The following is a 17,571-nucleotide window of genomic DNA, read 5'->3' as shown; positions in this document are numbered from 1 at the left end:
ACAGTAAAGCTAGTTGAGATTTTGGGAAGATTTTATAAAGGGGAAACAGACGGGGCCTGAGGGGAGGTAATGAGGGTTTGAATCTGTTCATATGTCTATGAACATAGAATGAACCCCCCTGGGCCACTAACTAATAAACAATATGGAAAAGATAAAACCAACAAAAAGAAATATAGAGATAGGTGATTAAATGTAAACCAGTCTCTCTGGTCAGCAACAGAGGAGATGATCTATTCTCACAGAGAAGCCATGTCAGTAGATGGAAGGGAATTTCAGCAGACCTGGTAAACAAGAGCTACATGCCAAAGAGGCTGAGTGGACAAGGAGGCCTTGAATGCCATGCCAAGGAGTTGTTTTAACTTGAGAGCTGGTTTGCACAACTCACCTCAGAATATTTATTTTCAAATAGAAAATTGTCACTTCAATATATAGTGTAGAACTGCTGGCCAAGAGCTGTCTTAGGTATAACAGGACACCCCCTGGATTCCTGTGCTCAGGTGTCCTCAGGCTCCTAGGGATTTATCTTGAGAATCACTAATGTGGGTTTCAGGGACTTTTGTCGGACAGTAGTGGAGAGATGTAAGAGGCTCCAGGAAAGGAAGGCATTTGGGGAAAGGGGGAGGGGTAAGTCCCTGAAATTGGGGGTTGGGGGTATGGCAAGGGCTTGAGAAAAGAACTTAGACTGTTGACTTAGGTTCCTCAGAACTTGCTCTCCCATAGGCTGTGGAAGAGACAAGAAAGGGAAGAGCAAAGACAAGAATTTTGGTCAAGGTTATATGAAGCCTTTGTATGTCAGATGCTTGGGGCAAATGAGGGTTGTGTCGGTGGTTTTGATCACAATTCTGCAAAGCAGGCCGCTGTTTGATTTTGGGGGGGGGGGTAGGAAAGGAGGGGAGAGAAGAGGCTATACTATGTAACTTTCACTTATAGAATTTGGTTTTCCTCAGGTCACATTTGTCTATACTTGTCCAGCCTTCAGAAACTGTAAGGGCCCTGAGACTGTTTCGGTCAGACTGTCAGTGCACCTTAGCAATCCTCTTAAGGGCCAGAGCATCTGACTCTTCCTACCTTTGGATTCATGCATCCAGGACTGTGCAGACCAGGGCTGATGCTGAATAGCCTCAGAAGCCTGGGGTCCTGCATCGGATCCCTGCTCTGCCTGTTTCAGCCTAGGAGGCAGTAGGAAAATTGTTCCAATAGAATAGGAACAATATTTTATGAGATTGTTATAAAAACTCAGTATATTGTGTAAGGTGCCTTATTCTGGAAGGCGTTTAGTGTAACATTTCATTATGAAAAGGAATCTTTTGGAGTGCCACATCTCTATCACCACACCAGAACTTCCTTATTGAAGAAATTACATTAATGTCCAATGAGAAGATTAGAAGTAGATGTGAGAAAACAGGAACATTCAAAGGGCACATGTGTAGATGGCTCAAAGTCATTGGTGACCTGTGGTGTGGCTTGCTATGGTGTGCAGAAAGTATATTTGTGGCTCTCAATCTTTCTCCCTGGAGGCAGGCAAAGCTCCTAGAAAGATTGCTTTTGAATTTAAAAAAAATTAATATGGGCTTCACATTTGTGTCTTCCCTTACTTTACTTCCCTGTTTTAGATTTGCACTCAATACACATTAAAATCCTGCATAATCCTAAATTTATTGAGAGAATGATTCAGGATGCAATAAAAATGCTTTAAAACTTTTTGATAAATTGATTTTCCCTCTCCCTCCTCCCTCCCTCCCTCCAACCTCCCAACCAAATGAATGAGCCCCATTGGAGGCCAGTGTAGAAAATTCCTGATTAAGTGGGCTGCCTCATCTCAGGCTAGCTGGCTCACTTTTCCTGGAGAGGCCTGTTCCTTTGTGGGGTTATTTAGCTTTAGTGCTCTGTTCCTTTGTTGAGACAGCTGTAGAATGGCATGGGGGATAATAAAGAAGAATGATTATTAGATTTCCAGGAGGATTATTTATAATACTTGAAATTTGTATATCACTTTCATCTTAGAGAACATTGTATATATTACTATAATATTAGTGGCAGTGTTTGAGGGGTGTGATTTCCCATTTTACAGATTTCAATCTGAGATTATTCTGAATCAGGTTGTCATTTGCCTCAGCCTGTGTTAGTGGTCATGTAAATCAGAGGCTCTGGCTTTATAGGCACTAATTGAAAACCTCTGATGCTTTTGGCTGTCCCTTTCCAGCCCTCTTGGAAATTGCCTTCCTTCACATTAAGTATTCCAAATACCCTTTAATTCATGGAAGATAAAAAAAGAACCTTATACCTCTTTCTACAATTACTTCACTTTAAAGAATTATGTGTAAGACTGAGATAACTGGAGTATCTTACTTGTAATGTTTGTGGTGATGGAGCTTATTAAAAACCTTTCCCAACCACTGAGCACCAGTGGCTAATGTCTGTAAATCATAGCAACTCAAGAGGCTTAGATCTGAGTATTGTAGTTCGAAGCCGGACCAGGCAAAAAATCTGTAAGAATCTTACCTCCAATTAACCACCAAAAATCTGTAAGTGGAGCTGTGGCTCAAGTGGTAGAGTGCACCCCTTGAGCCAAAAAGCTCAGGGACAGCACCTAGGCAGATTCAAGCTCCAGGACTTGCACTAAAACTTAAAACAAAAAAACAATTTTCCCAGCCAGGCACTGGTGGTAGCTTATTCCTGTAATCCTAGCTACGCAGGAGACTGAGATATGCGCGTCATAGTTCGAAGCCAGCCCAGGCAGGAAAGTCTGTGAGACTCGTATTTCCAATAAACTACTCAGAAAAAGACAAAAGTGGTACTGTGATTCAAGTGGTAGAGTGCTAGCCTTGAGCACAGAAAGCACAGGGACAGAGCCCAGGCCCTGAGTTCAAGTCCCAGGTCTGGCAAGAAAAAAAACCACATTTATATTAGATAACATACTAACAGAACATAGCAGAATGAATTACCTTAGAAGATATGGAGGGGTTGGGGTTGTAGCTCAGTAATAGAGTATTTTATAAGGCCCTGGCTTTAATCTCCTGAACTGGGGGAAAACACTGGTGATATAAAATGTATCTGAAGGAGTTAGTTAGCAAGCTAACGTTGTCTTGTTACTAAGCTGAGTTTTGGCCTCTTTTCCGGGTGGTTTCTGTGTACATAGTAAGATGCATGGTGTATTAGTATAGAGATGATCGCAACCTTTGTCCTTCTCAAGGAAATAACAACTGCCCTATGATTCCAATGCAAGACCCAGTCTTAAGTTTTTGCTAATGTTTTATGTTTGTTGAGTCAGAAATTCAGGCTCTTGCAGAGTGTAATTAAGGAGAATTAGTGCAACTTTGATTATAATCACTTCCAATTACAGACTTCTTTCCTATGTAATAGGTTTTGCTATTTGCCCTTCCATAATCTTTAATAGGCAGATAAGTACAATTTTTTTATCAGTAAGAACCTTGGACAATTGCTTCATGAACCTTGAATAGCCTAAAATTATCTTTAACTGCAAGCTGTGTACATGCCCACACTGACAGGCTGTTGTATTGCTATTCTTTCACTGGTTGGGCAGGTCTTGATGTTTCAGGATAAGTGAGAATTGGGATGTCACAAAACCTTCAGAGTAAGAAAAATTGGTCTTTTAACAGCTGCCAAGGTGATACTGCGCACACTCATGTGTTGTATGCATTCTTGTCTGTGCGTATATACCCCCAAATTGTGTAATCATAAACATGCTTGCTGCTAGGATTGAAATACCATTAGTTTCCTCAGTGCTTTCTGTGTCTATGTGTTTGCATTTTTATATTTTGGCAGTAGTGGGATTTGAACTCAGGGCCTCTCATTTGCTGGTTAGTGCTCTAACATTAGAGCCACACCTCTAGCCTTACCTCCATGTTTTGGATAACCAGTCTCCAAGATGCAACTGAAAAATGTCTTGAACAATTTCATGAAGGTTGGCCTATAGTCAAGAACAGGAGTCTGGCACTGGCAGCAACTGTGATGGGTAGAGTTGTACCACCCACACACAAGTGTGAGCTTGATGGCAATAACTAATTTATAAAGCTTTTTTGTTACCAAAAAATGAGAGTTGGCAGGATTCCCAGGTAAGTTCTAATTTCTTATGAGTGGAAGAGAGGATTTGGAGGATCAATATGTTGATTGTTACTGCTTAGCACACTTTGTTTGAACCCCAGAATCACAGACTGGAACATGTGGCTGTGAAACTGCTGTCTTCCTTGCCAATACTGTATTTTTCCCCAGTCTTACCGAAGCTTTCTTCATTCATTTGTTTACTCATTCCTTTTGGTGTCAGTACTAGAGCTTGAACTCAAGGCTGGTGCTTTTTGGTAGTTAATTGGAGATAAAAGTTTCACAGACTTTCCTACCTGGGTGACTTTGAACTATGATCCTCAGATCTCAGCCTCCTGATTAGCTAGGATGACAGATATGAGCCAAGTATGAGTCAGCGGCGCCTAGCAATGTATTTATTTATTTATTTTTTATTTTTTATTTTTGGCCAGTCCTGGGGCTTGGACTCAGGGCCTGAGCACTGTCCCTGGCTTCCTCTTGCTCAAGGCTAGCACTCTGCCACTTGAGCCACAGCACCACTTCTGGCCATTTTCTGTATATGTGGTGCTGGGGAATCGATCCCAGGGCCTCATGTATACGAGGCAAGCACTCTTGCCACTAGGCCATATCCCCAGCCCAATGTATTTATTTTTAATTTTGGCTAAAAAAAATAAAACACATAGCATAAATCTTATTATCCTAAGTGTATAGTCCTATAGTGTTAAATATATTTACACTGTTGTGCAATACATATCTAGAACCTTTTCATTGTGCGAAACTGAAACTCTATACTCATTAAACAATCACTCCCTGTTTCTTCTACCCCTTGTTTCCAGCAACTGCTATTTTGCTTTGTTTCCATGAGCTTGATGACTGTAGGCACTTCCTGGAAGTAGAAACAACAGTATTTGCCTATTTAAATTTTTTTTTGCCAGTCAGAGGGCTTGGGACTCAGGGCCTGCGCACTGTCCACGGCTTCTTTTTGCTCAAGGCTAGCACTTTGAACCACAACACCACTTCTGGCTTTTCTGTTTTATGTGGTGCTGGGGAATTGAACCCAAGGCTTCATGTATATGAGGCAAACACTCTACCACTAGGCCATATTCCCAGCCCTTACCTTTTTAACTTTAAATTTTGGTCAGTTGTGGGGCTTGAACTCAGGGCCTAGGTGCTGTCCCTGAGCTCTTTTTGCTTAAGGCAAGCACTCTACCACTTGAGCCTCAATGCTACTTGTGGCTTTTTTTGAGTAGTTTGTTAGAGGTAAGTCGCAGGGAGTTTCCTGCCTAAGCTGGTTTCAAACTGTGATCCTTAGATCTCAGCCTCCTTATAAACTAGGATTACAGGTGTAAGCCACTGGCATCCAGCAACTTCTGGAATTTTGGTCCCTGGAACCATATGAGTGACAGAGGCATGAGAAAGCAGGCCAGTTTTTCTTGTTATTGCTTATTCTGCTGGTGGTACTAAGGCTTGAACTCAGGACCTCATGTTCTTGCTTGGCTTTCTCGCTTAAGGCTAATGCTGTACCACTTGAATCGCAGCTCTACTAATGGCTTTTAATGGTTAATGGGCGATTAGATTCTAACAGACTTTCCTGCCCACACTAGCTTTGAGCTGCAGTTCTCAAATCTTAGCCTCCTGACTAGCTAGGATTATAGATATGAGCCACACTTGCCTAGCCTCGTAGACCACACTTGTATCCTCGGCTTCCTATACTTTGAGATTTGCCCTAGAAATGAAAGAGGCAGCCATTATTTAGAGAGCCTACTTTCAGATCTCTGGACTGCCAGTAACTTTGTATCTCTGGGTACATGTTCCCTGTTTTATTTTTCTTACCTGTAACTGAGATAGTTGGCTTGGATACATGAGTTTTGAACAGGCACTTTCGACACGTTAGGAGTTGTAGCTGTCATCTTCTAAATGCAAAGGACAGTCTGGGGAGTTGGGGGGGGCGTTACATAAGGCAGAATAGCTCACCATGTGGGGCCACCTACTTTGCTTTGGTCAGTGTTTGGGCTCTGAAATGGCTACATCGTTTCTCAGATACTGTGATAGGAGATATGGGGGAGAAGATTATTTAGAGACTTGCATCTGTCTAAACTAGCTCATGATGTATTCCCAAGGGCATTCCACCCAAAGGACCTGAGATATTTTCTGTTGGGGAAGCTAAGGCTCGTGGTCACACAGCTACTGTCCAAAGCTGAAAATGGAGTCCACATTTTACTTCTCTTGAGTCTGTAACTAGTGCACTCCCATTATTTTAATTAAGCAGATAAGACTGGTGCACGACAGGGGGTAAGCAATATTGTAAGACAGTGTGTAGGTGCCAGGTGAGGCAGGCTGATGCGACTGGTGTAGGGTTTCTGAGAAGGAGTGATCATGCCAGCTGAGATAATCTGGGAAGACTTCTTGGAGGAGAGAAGGTTTTGAACTGTCTTGAAGGATAGATGAATTACTGAAGAACAGAAGGGAAGCCCCAAGGGCAGAGACATGGATAGCCCTAGACAGGTGGTAAGGTACTGGACAATATGTGGTTAGAGCAGAGGGACAAGAGGGAGAGGGTGAGCATTGACACTTATTGCTTAGCCTGTGTTATCTCAGCATCTTGAGGCTGGAGAATGACGTCTTCATCATGTACATGTTTGAGGACATGACTCTCTCTACCCCATTCCTGTACATTGGGACTCATCCTCCTTAAGTAAAAGTCATATATACTTTTATCCAATAGGAACTTATCTGGCTTTCAAAGTGTGGAGAAAAAAAAAAAAGAGGAGCAGATTCTATGTTTCTGTAAAGGTCTCAGAGGTAGCTGATAGATAGCTCCTGTTTTCAATAAGTCTGGAGTCTGCCTCCCATCTAACAGGCAATAGGCAGCTGGCAGGCCTTGGCACTCCTGAGTGACAGGGTAGTCCGTGAATTATTCAGATGCTGGGTTCAGTCAGTGGCTGCCTAGCAAAGTCCTGTGGGAAGGAGGCTGAGCTATCTCATGGAGAGATCAGCAGAGGCTCAAGTGCTGGGGTGGGGTGGAGTAGATAACCATGCTCTAAAAACATTTCACATGCTGCTGTGCACGGCTGCACACCATTGCTCCCTAACCCTGCAATGGGTCTGTTTTTCACTCAGCAAGGACTTCCATTCATTCAATAAGTACAATAACCTGCATTCATTTTAGCATGCCATATTCATGTTGGCAGAGGTTTGGTTAGAAGGGACATTAATATTACGCATGCTAGGTGCCAGTGGTTCATACCTATAATCCTAGTTACTCAGGAGGCTAAGATCTGAGAATGATAGTTGGAAGTCAACCCAGGCAGGAAAGTTTGTAATACTGTTATATCCAGTTAGCCACCAAAATGCCAGAAGTAGAGCTGTGGCTCAAGTGGTAGACTGCTTGCTTTGAACAAAGAAGCCCAGGGACAGCACCCATGACATGAGTTCAAGGCCCCCCCCAATAAAATTTATTCATATATACATAAAGATACGGTGTTTAGGAACAGACCTTTCATATGGAAAAAAAAAAACCACTGTTTTCTGATATTTCCCAGCCAAGTACAGAAATTCACTTGTTGATGCATTTGAAACAGTAGCTACTGTAACTATCACAATTACCATCACTGACTTGTCATTGCTTACATGTGAGCATCTTTGTATCTGTATCTCACATCCACCCAGTGGAGGATGAGAGTGGAGCTGAGAGTACGTGGGATGGGTTGATGGGCCTCTTTGTGGACAAAGTGTTTTGGAGCCTGTCTGGAGATGTCTGCACACACCTCCCTCCCTCCCTTTCTTTCCTTATGACTCCAAGTGGCAGCTTGGCCTTTTTACCTTTTTTCATTTCAGTTCTGGGAAAAGATAGGTGGGTGTGAATGCCTGAGAGCAGGGTCCCAAAGCTTATTTTCACAAAGAATCAACTCCTGTTTTCTCCTTTTCCCATTTCTGAGCTCTACAGAGAACAGCGTCTTCTTTCGCCCATCCAACTTGAGTATACTCCAGTCCTGTGACTCTGAACACTTGTCCATCAGCCTTTGCTCTCCATGTTGGAGGTAGAAAGCAGAACCAAAAATCCTGGGCAAGAAGAGGCCTGGCCCCAGTCACATTCCTCAGATGTTCTTTTCCTTTAAACCTCTCTACCTGTGGGGGAGGAGCTAGGTCGGGCTCTGGTTTCTGTTACATTCAGGAGCTTAGCAACACCTGTTTGCCAAAGGTGGGGTCTCTGCTCTGGGATGTTGTTTTGCCCATATAGGGAAGCTTTGCCTGTGCAGTTAACTGATGCCATAAATGCGAGGGTAAGGTTTGACTGCGGTAGAAGGTTCAGTAAACTGCATTCCTGACCCAGGACCTTGAATGGTTGTTACAAGTATAACTTGCTAGGTAGTTTTCTCTGCAGCAGTAGTATCAGAGTCTTTGGATTCAGTTTTAATATGACCAGCTGGACAAGAAACAAGAAGAGAATGTGGGTGAAATAGATTTACCCCAATGTTTCAGATCCTTTATGTGACTAGATAGTTCTCTGTGTGTGTATGAGAGAGATGGAGAAGAGGGGAAGAGAGACAGAGAGAGAGAGAACACAGTTTATAATCACCATGGATGGAAAAGTACCTTTAGTGGTCCCTTTAATTTTTCTTGTATATATCCTATATCTTAAAGCACCAAATCTGAGTGCCCCCTTAAAGAAGCATTGATCCTTCTAAAAACACAGGCCTTTGTAACTTGTTTCCTACTGCATATTGCACTGGTGTTTTCTATGAGGCATTACTGCATTTTGGCTGTAAAATGGGATTTTGAGGGAGTTAAAGAGTGAATACTTTCCAAATGGAGTACTGGTTTTGCCACCTAGAAATATCTTTGCCCAGTCAATTCCCAGTAGGCCTTCCTGGTGCTAGGAGCCACAGCTGTTCTTTAGAGAGCTGACCCTGAGAAAACCTGAGAGGCCAGAGTAGTCAAGATGAAAGAAATGTGCTTGTCCAAAAGTCTAAAAGGCTGACCACTCTGGGTCCTAGCTGAGGCCAGCATTTCCTCAGGAAGCCTCCGATATCACCCAACCAGTAGCTTTTATGTTGAAGTGAGAGATGGCCAGACATGGTGTAGAATTAAGTTTTGAAAATTCCCCCTTTAAACTTCAGACTTTGAGCAGTTTAAAGATTGATAATCATGACTGCTAGGATTATGATGGGATTTTTTTTTTTTTTTTGCCAGTCCTGGGGCTTGGATTCAGGGACTGAGCACTGTCCCTGGCTTCTTTTTGTTCAAGGCTACCACTCTGCCACTTGAGCCACAGCACCACTTCTGGCCTTTTCTATATATGTGGTGCTGAGGAATCGAACCCAGGGCTTCATGAATACAAGGTAAGCACTCTTGCCACTGGGCCATATTCCCAGCCCCTATGCTGGGATCTTTATAGACATTTTAGCTCACTTAATTTACAGATAACTCTTTTATGGGGATGGTCTCCTTGTTCTGCCAGTTTTTCAGGCACAGATGGTCACAAGGTTACAAAGTGCTAAGTCTGCTTTTATTCATCTTCCCTTCCCTACCTGAACTTGTCCAAACCATGACTCAAAGGCTCTCCTGGCTGGTATTCTAGGAGTAAGGAAGAGGAGGTCTCATCCCTGGTCTTCCAGGAGTAGTGTAGATTGGGGAAGGGAGCTCACAAGCTGTGTACCTAAAGTGCATGGTAAAACTGGGGAGCAGAGAGACATTTTAGAGGTTAGCAGGTAGGTAAGATGCCAATATCAAATGTTTTGCTTCTGAGACTGAAAATTGTTGGAAGCGGGCAAAGAAACATCATATAATTTCTCTCTAACATTCTTGGCTTTTGCTAGATTTTATGATGGTATACTTGGATGGTTGAATTTCTGCTTAGTAGGGAAATTTCCCTTAAAGAAGGAATGGATATTTATTTAATAGAAGACATATAGTGAGGCTGACTTTGGGGGAGAAAGTGGCAACTAGATGGGGGGGGGTGATGAGAGACTTTCTGGAGATTAGATAGTAGAAAATCAAGATTGGAGGATGTGGGGCTGTGTCTTCTAGAAAAGGAAGAAGTTGGGACAAAAGGTGGGACAGAATGAGAACCAGAGATGAGACAGGAAGATCTAGAAACTAGTGGCATGACATAGGGCCTGCTTCTCTATCGTCCCATGCCAGTGGAATATGATTGCTTTAGAAGTAGCAGTGTATTTTGGTTTCCTAAAAGGAAGTGCTCAGGAGAAATGGGCTATAGCCTTGCATCTGTCATGGGGTTTGACAGTGATGAAGCATGGAAAGCAGATCTGGAAAGGCCAGTGGAAAGCAGCAGAGGTTCAGCAAAACAGTTTACAGGTTGAAACCTTGTTTTTCTGTTCCTCGCTGTTTCCACTACTTCTTTTCCAGCTCTTGGGTTGTTTTTTCAAGTCCTGGGATTGAATGTGTACAATCCCATCAGATTTTAGCATTTTGGGGCACCCTCTCCCAGATGTTTTCAGTCTTGCTTATGTTTGGATGTTCGGGAAATGAGCATTCCAAGTTTAACCTTTTGGGCTTGCAGCAATTCAGGAAAAACATTCATCACCTCCCCAACCCCACAGAGGTTTCTAGAACAGTGGTTTCATCTCATCCCCTTATGTTCTCATTCACATCCACATCCACAAGTTAAATCCTACAGTGTACTGGTCCCAATTGTATAGGAGGCTTACTTGGGTTTTAAGTTTACCTCATACCACTTACCAAGTTTTACAGGTGGTTTTTCTTGTTCTTTCTGTTTTGTTTTTGACAAAATGAACCCTATTGCTTGAGCCATGTTCCCAGCCAAGTTTTGTAGTTTTTCTGAAAAGTGCAGTCTCTTCTTAGTAAACTAGATATACGATATCCCATTAGCACTCAGGAGAAATGGCAGAGATGGAGTGCTAGAAAGCATACTGGGCGTGGTCAGCCTGCAGTCTGTCTGTTGGCTGTGTCCAGCCAGTTGGTTCTAGCTAAGGAAGGTATTGTGTATTCCTGACCTTCCATTACCAAAATTGAGACTGTATCTACCTCTTAAAGTTAGTCATTTTGTGAGCCACAGAGGGTGATGTTACATTTATCGTGGCCATGTGGTTAATTGGGACTACAGTTCTAATTGGGACCCAAGCAGGGGTCACCCTGTTGTATCATGGATAAATACATTTAGGACCAGAAGGAGTTTCTATGGCTATAGATTCCTGCCCCTCTGCTTTATGGACCAGGATTGTGAGGCCTGGGAAAGTTAGGAACACATACTCAGGACTATGTAGCTTCTTGGTGGCACTCAGAAGTTAGGATGAGCCTAAGTACTTGATGTTGAACTTGGGTCCTTCCTTTCACAGATCACCACAGAGGACCTAGTTTTACCTTTCTGGCACCACAGGATTGACAAATACAAAGCTTTAGTTGCTTTGCCCTGTAGCTGCCTTGCCCATCAATCTTGGCTGTCCTTAGTTCTTGGAGAGTCTGGATATAGCTTGAAGGCGGCTATATCCAAGTTGTCTTACTGATCTGGATGAGGGAAACTAGTTTTTGGATTAGGAAAAAAAATAGACCAAAATTGAAGGGTCTACTTCTGCAGAAAGCTTAGTTGACTTAAGAGTTCTGAGAACGGTCTCTCCAACTCCCCACTTAACATTACTATTCTCATGCCACATGTTTCCCCATAGGTAATGCCTTCCAGATTCTTCTTCTAAGATCACAATGACTAAAACTGTGGGTGGAACCCATGGCCTCTTGCTTTACTGAGAAAGCTCCTGTAAATTCCTTTTCTCCATATCATTTGTTAAATACTCTTCCTCAATATGCTAATTAGGCATTTGGCAATGTATTGTCAAATCCTCAGAAAGCTATGTACCTAGATCTCAGTTCCTTAGCAATATAGGACAATATTTTTAATGAGTTAAAATGTAATGATGTTCCTTTGTTTCTGTGTACCAATTACATAATGAAATCAAATTGATAAAAAAAAAAATCCTCTTTCCTCTTCAGAATGTCCGTGGAATACCTATTCTTCCTCCTCTTCCAAAGTATACCTCCTCTTAGCTAAGGCTGACTGCTCTGCGTACATACACTTTTAAGCCACTATCCCGTTGGCCTTTTCCTGTCTATATCAACTCAGGGCTGAAACTTGTCTTTCATGACCTTTTCTCTTTCTTTTTATTCTGTAACTCTTGTAACCTGGCTTTTGCTATATGAACCCACTGACTTTTTTTTTTTTTTTTTTGGTCAGTTGTGGGGCTTGAACTCAGTGCCTGGGCACTGTTTGTGAGCTTTTTCACTCAAGGCTAGTGCTCTGCCACTTTGAGCTATAGTGCCACTTCTGGTTTTCTGGTGGTTAATTAGAGATAAAAGAATTTCACGGACTTTCCTGCTCCAGCTGACTTTGAACTGCAATCCTCAGATCTCAGCCTCCTGAGCAGCTAGGATTACAGGCGTGAGACACTGGTGCCCAGCTCCACTAACCTTCTAATTTGCATCCTGGCTTACCTTTTTACTTAGTTCCTTTCCAGTGTGTGATGCCATCTCTCCCACCTCTTTTCTTTGAGTACCTCTCTTCTCTATTAGACTTTCAGTCTTTAATTCCTTGGGGATTTCCACTTTTTTTCTAATGCCTTCCAAACCTAGGTCTTCTCCAGGCTTCTGCTCACCTCCTTGCCTGGTTCTCCCCCTCCTAGATATAATCCCACTCCTCTCTCAACTCCCACCTCTGTGCCCTGGACTGTGTCTTCCACTTTGAGCTGCACTTTCCAATCCTTGAGTGCCCTGGACTTGTCACCTGGTATTACTGTAGGTGACTCAAAGTCAGCCTGTTTAGAAGGAAATGTTTAATCCTCTCCTATGCCCCCCAGCCAGCTCTAATGCCTAGTCTTTCCTGTTCCTACCCTTTGAACTACCTACCTACAGTAAAATCCTATGGACTAACTCTTACATCAGTCCCATTCCTTTTCATTTCTGTTGCCACACCCTGATTGATCCTTTGACCTGGAGAGTTACAGTCACCACCCAACTAGATTGAAGGTTCATTCTCTCTCCTTCTCTTTCTCTCTCTCTCTTTCTCTCTCTCTTTTACTCTCTCTCCTGCCTCATTAATCATTGCTAGAGCCTAGCCTAGATACTGTCCTTTAGCTCAAAAGTCTCCAACAGCCTGTACTTAGTTCTAACTTTCTCATGGCTTCTCTCCCAGCCTGACAGTTCCTTATACACCAGCCACACTGCAGCACTGGAGGGTCCTACTCTTCCTACACATTGGTGAAAAGGCTTCTTTCTCCCTGGAGCTTATTGGTTTCAAGGTCAAGTCAATGCCATTTTGTCTCCTAGAGTTCTTTTCACGTGCCTTCTTAGCAGACACATCTGGCCTCCTTGTTCTCTGAACTCTCATATTGTTTTGGTATTTGGTTGTTTGCATCTAATTTGTCCTGTGTCTCTCTCCCAGTCATCTTTGTCACTCCTCCAAAACAACACTCTGTAGTGTACTTTGCACATGTTGAATTCTGTAAATGTAGTCCAACAGGCCCTGGAAATGAAAATCATGTCTCTGACCTTCCTTCACCTCCTCTCCACTGCTGAATTAGAAGTGGACAGATAGGCCTCTTCTCTGGCCTCATCATACCAAATGTATTTCCATTTTTCACCCACTGTCCCTGTGGAGTTATTAAACCTTTTCTTAGTCTCAGAATCTTTTGAATACATGGATATATTTACCCTGCCTGGTTTGATCAACGCCAGCTCTTTAGGATTGTGGCTGCACTGGTACCAGCTTCTGCCATCACTCTATGTAACCTGGCTATTTGGAAAGCTCATTCCGTGTACTTCCCCATACCAGAGGGAGCTGAAGGGAGATGTTGGTTGATGACTCATACTCGGTTCACTAAATGGCTTAAAGATTAAAAATAAAATGGTATAAATTGGCAGAGCACTTTGTAATCACATTTTCTGTGCCATATCTGGATCCTTAGACTTATCATCTCACCAGTATATTTAAGAGCAAAGCAGTGCTTATTATAAAGATCTTCACTGAGGCAATTTCCCATTTACTTCTCTTTGTAGTCTTCATGTGGTGTGAATGAGGGAAAATGTAAGAGAAGCAGGTACCTTAAAGAATGTACTTTTAATTTCAAGAAGTCTGAAAAAAGTTTAGAGCATTTTCATATTATCTCTTAAGTGATGTTGTAGAGATAGGCATTAATTCTTACTCTGCGTGCCAGTGGAGAAAGGCTGCCGGTTTAGGAGGAATCCAAGGTTTCTTTCAAGATCATGGGATGAGGAGGAGACTTGACCAGGCCTAGAAACTCAGGTCTTGGGAATCCTAGATAAGTGCTTCTTCCCAGAAGGGGCATTTTGTTTTGGGACTTCCCCCTTAATTTAGGTCAGCATTTGTGAAGTGGTATAGGTTAGAAGACTTTTGAGCATATGCTCTACTTCTTGGATGATGAGAAATACCTTCTTTCTCATCCTGATTGGTCCTGTCTTGCAAGTCAGTTTGACACTGTGGATCTGGCTGGGAAGAGGGTGGGTTGTTGAACCAAGCATTTTCTGGGCTTTTGACTTTAGCTTTTAACTTCCAACAGGACCGAATACAGCCCCCTTGAATTACAAGTGCGCTGCTTTAAAGTGAATCAGGATTGGGGAATTGTTGGAATCCTTTAGGAATGAGAATACTTTCTTTAGTGAATTAGCCCTGTAGGGCTCCAGGCTTGTAACCTGTGGGTCAGCTTTAGCTAGTTAGGGGGAAGAAAGGGTGGGAGGAGGAACAGGACTAGAGTCAGTAATTTCCCTAAGGACAACATTTGGTCGTTATTTTCTACAAAAAGTGTTTCTTTTCTTTTTAAAATTTCCGCAGAACCAAAAGCTTTAAAAAAAAAAAAATCCCAGTCGGATTTGAGGGCTTTCTTCCCCTCCCACCCCCGCCCCCTTCGGTTCTCTTATCTCCCCCTACCTGATCGTAAATTCCTCTGGGGTCAGGGATCTGGGTGGTGTTTACCTGTGTGCCTTTCTCCCACAATGCCTTGCAGCTAACTCGGTGCTCCCTGCAAATCTTCCTCGCTGGGAGTTACTAGGGTAGAAAAGCCTCAGCTTAACCTCCTGGGTTGGCAGCACATCTGCCGGGAAGGTTCTCCAGTGGACTCGAGCCTCCCCTCTCCGTCCCCGGCTGTCTGACTTCGCTTTACCTCGGCTGGGGGCGGGCGGGCGCGTCTTTGGCGCCCGCGCGCACCCAGGTGTGAGTGTGTATGTGTGTCCCGCGTTATCTCTGCACTCCGCTGACGTTCCCAAAGTGACTCGGCGTGGGGGGTAGGGGTGTGATGGTGGTGGGAGAGACCCTGCGGGACCCTGCCCACTCTCCAGGCCTCCCCGTGGCCCTGCGTCCCTTTCTACGTGATAGTAATCGGACACTTTTCCGTTACGCGAGGCGCCCCACAAAAGACGGTAGTTCCAGCAGCTTTGTTAGGGGAGGTCCCCCGCCCCCCGCGGGGCCGGGTGCTGCGCCCAGTGGGGCGCACCCCTGACGGTGGGGTGCTACGGGCCGGCCCGCCTCCTCCCCGCGCCCCCTCCTCGTGGTGCCGCCTGCAGTTTCCTCCACAATGCTGTTATGCTAATCAGGTGACATCACCGCCCGCCCCGGCTCCCGATTAAATTACAAACCGGCAGCCACCGGGAGGAGGTGTGTGCAGCGGGGAGCTGGGGCCCGCGACGCGGGGCGTGCTTAGGATTGGCCATATTTAAAACACTGTTGGGGTTTTTTTTTTTTTTTTTTTTTTTGGTAGGTAGGACTGTTTCTCCCTCCTCCTCTTCCTCCTCCTCTTCTCTCTTCGGCAATTATTTCAAGCTTCTAGGCCTGGTCCACCCAAAGGAAGAGAGGGCCCCAAGGAGCGGTGGGGACTCCACGCCCGGGCTTTAGGTGGACTCTATCAGATCACCCAGCACCCATTTCCGACTGGAATGCGGCTCGTTTGAGGTCCAGCCCTTTTGGCCCGGACGGAAGGCGGGCCTCACGGAAGCTGCTGCGAGTTGGATGGGGGTAGGAGGGACCCGAGCGGGATTTCCAGTGTGCAGCCCGCCAGGGCGTCAAGCCGGGCATAATGGAATTGCAGAGGACATCCAGCATCTCGGGGCCGCTGTCGCCGGCCTACACGGGGCAGGTGCCTTACAACTACAACCAGTTGGAAGGGAGATTCAAGCAGCTCCAAGGTGAGTCCTCGCCCAAGGCCTGAGCTGCCATGGGAGGAGTTGGTGGGTGCTCTGAGGCTCTAGTTCTGCCATATGGCAGGTCCTGACCCAGATGAAGACTGTGGGCACAAGGCCTGGCTCCCAGAGCCCACGGTTGGTCGTGCACAGCTTCTTTCAGCGCTTCAGTGGAAGCAGTTGCTCACACTACACCATAATAGCCACCATTTGGAGTCCCCGTTGCCTTTCCTGTATTCTCAGTTGTAAGGTATACACTGCTTTACCTCTCTATCTCTATCTCTCCCTTTTTCCCTCTTTCTCTCTAAGAGATCAAGTGCTAATAGATCCATTAGTAGGCAAGTATTTGGTTCCTTAGTCACCTTTGCCTCCCAGCCCCCAACCTCTTACCTCTGGGAGACTTCCAGGTGTAAAGTGCCCTCCTGGGACCCAGTCTCCTAGAACAATAGCAAAGGGGCGGAGGGAGTGGTCTTTTTTATTTTATTTTTTTGTTCCTAAGTCTTCAGTAAATTACAGTTTTGATTCTGAAGCTTAATTTTATCCCTTTTGATGTATTGTGTTGGGGGAGAGCTTTCCCATCCATTTAGTAGGCCATGTAATTTATAATAAAAGCCAGTAATTGTCATTCAATGCCATGGGCTGGATTAGTTGGATCAATTACAGGGTTTTTTTTTTTTTTTTGAGTCTGTATCAGGTTCAGCTAATGAGATACATCCAGGATCTTACTGCCCATATTTTAAGGACACATAGGATCCTGCACGTACCACAGTGTGCTGGATTTTCCTGCCTGCAACCCTGGGCTGTCACCAGCCTGCGGGCCCCTGGCAGTATGTCTCAAGCTATACTTGAAAAAATACTTCATAAGTGAAAACAGAAGCTCTTCCGTTTGGAAGCTCCAGGAATCGGTACTAGGCCAGGAATGGTTCTAGTGCCGTAACGTGTAGCATTCAAAAGTTGTGTATGCGTTTCCTATTTTAAGTCTTCCCAGTGGCACAAATGTGGTTCCTGTGAGGAGGGAGGAAGGAAGGAAGCCACTGGGTCCCACTGTATTTTCCCTGGGAAGGGGTGGGGGGAGGGTTTCATTCATTGGTTTGTCTTGTGAAATAATTGACAGTAATGACACTCTTGGAAAACAAGAAGCAGAACAGAACGTGATTTTAAACATTTGCTAGACTGTGCTGCATTCCTGGGGCAGTTAGCTCTGAGGCAGTTCTCTTCACTCTAGGGAACGGTTAGGAGTCTTCAGAAGCAGAGTCTGCTTGTTTGAAAGTTTATATGTGAGGAGTTACAGGTGGTAAAATGGATGGGTGTTCATTTTCTAGTGTGTGGCTCTTTCGAACTCTGTTTGGAGCTGGGGAACTCAGAATGTGA

The 17,571-nt window shown here is 44.3% G+C and overlaps 1 protein-coding gene across 4 annotated transcripts in view; it reads left to right on the top strand.

The window, feature by feature from the left end:
• Sptbn1 (spectrin beta, non-erythrocytic 1) overlaps positions 1 to 17,571 on the top strand; it is a 180,892-nt gene that overhangs the window by 58,624 nt on the left and 104,697 nt on the right. The window contains exon 1 of one of the 4 annotated variants that reach the window (XM_048352932.1): positions 15,446 to 16,206. The exons of 2 other annotated variants lie outside the window; for them this stretch is intronic. In XM_048352932.1, the coding sequence (XP_048208889.1) occupies positions 16,098 to 16,206 (109 nt within the window). In that variant the 5' untranslated portion in view covers positions 15,446 to 16,097. Of the gene's footprint in view, positions 1 to 15,445; positions 16,207 to 17,571 lie in introns of those variants that run through there. One more of the 4 variants, XM_048352931.1, reaches the window with a different exon arrangement.

Source organism: Perognathus longimembris, chromosome 8, assembly GCF_023159225.1.
Source record: "Perognathus longimembris pacificus isolate PPM17 chromosome 8, ASM2315922v1, whole genome shotgun sequence".
NCBI classification, from domain to species: Eukaryota; Metazoa; Chordata; class Mammalia; order Rodentia; family Heteromyidae; genus Perognathus; species Perognathus longimembris.
Note: the sequence above shows the minus strand (reverse complement) of the source record. Positions and strands in the feature narration are given on the sequence as shown.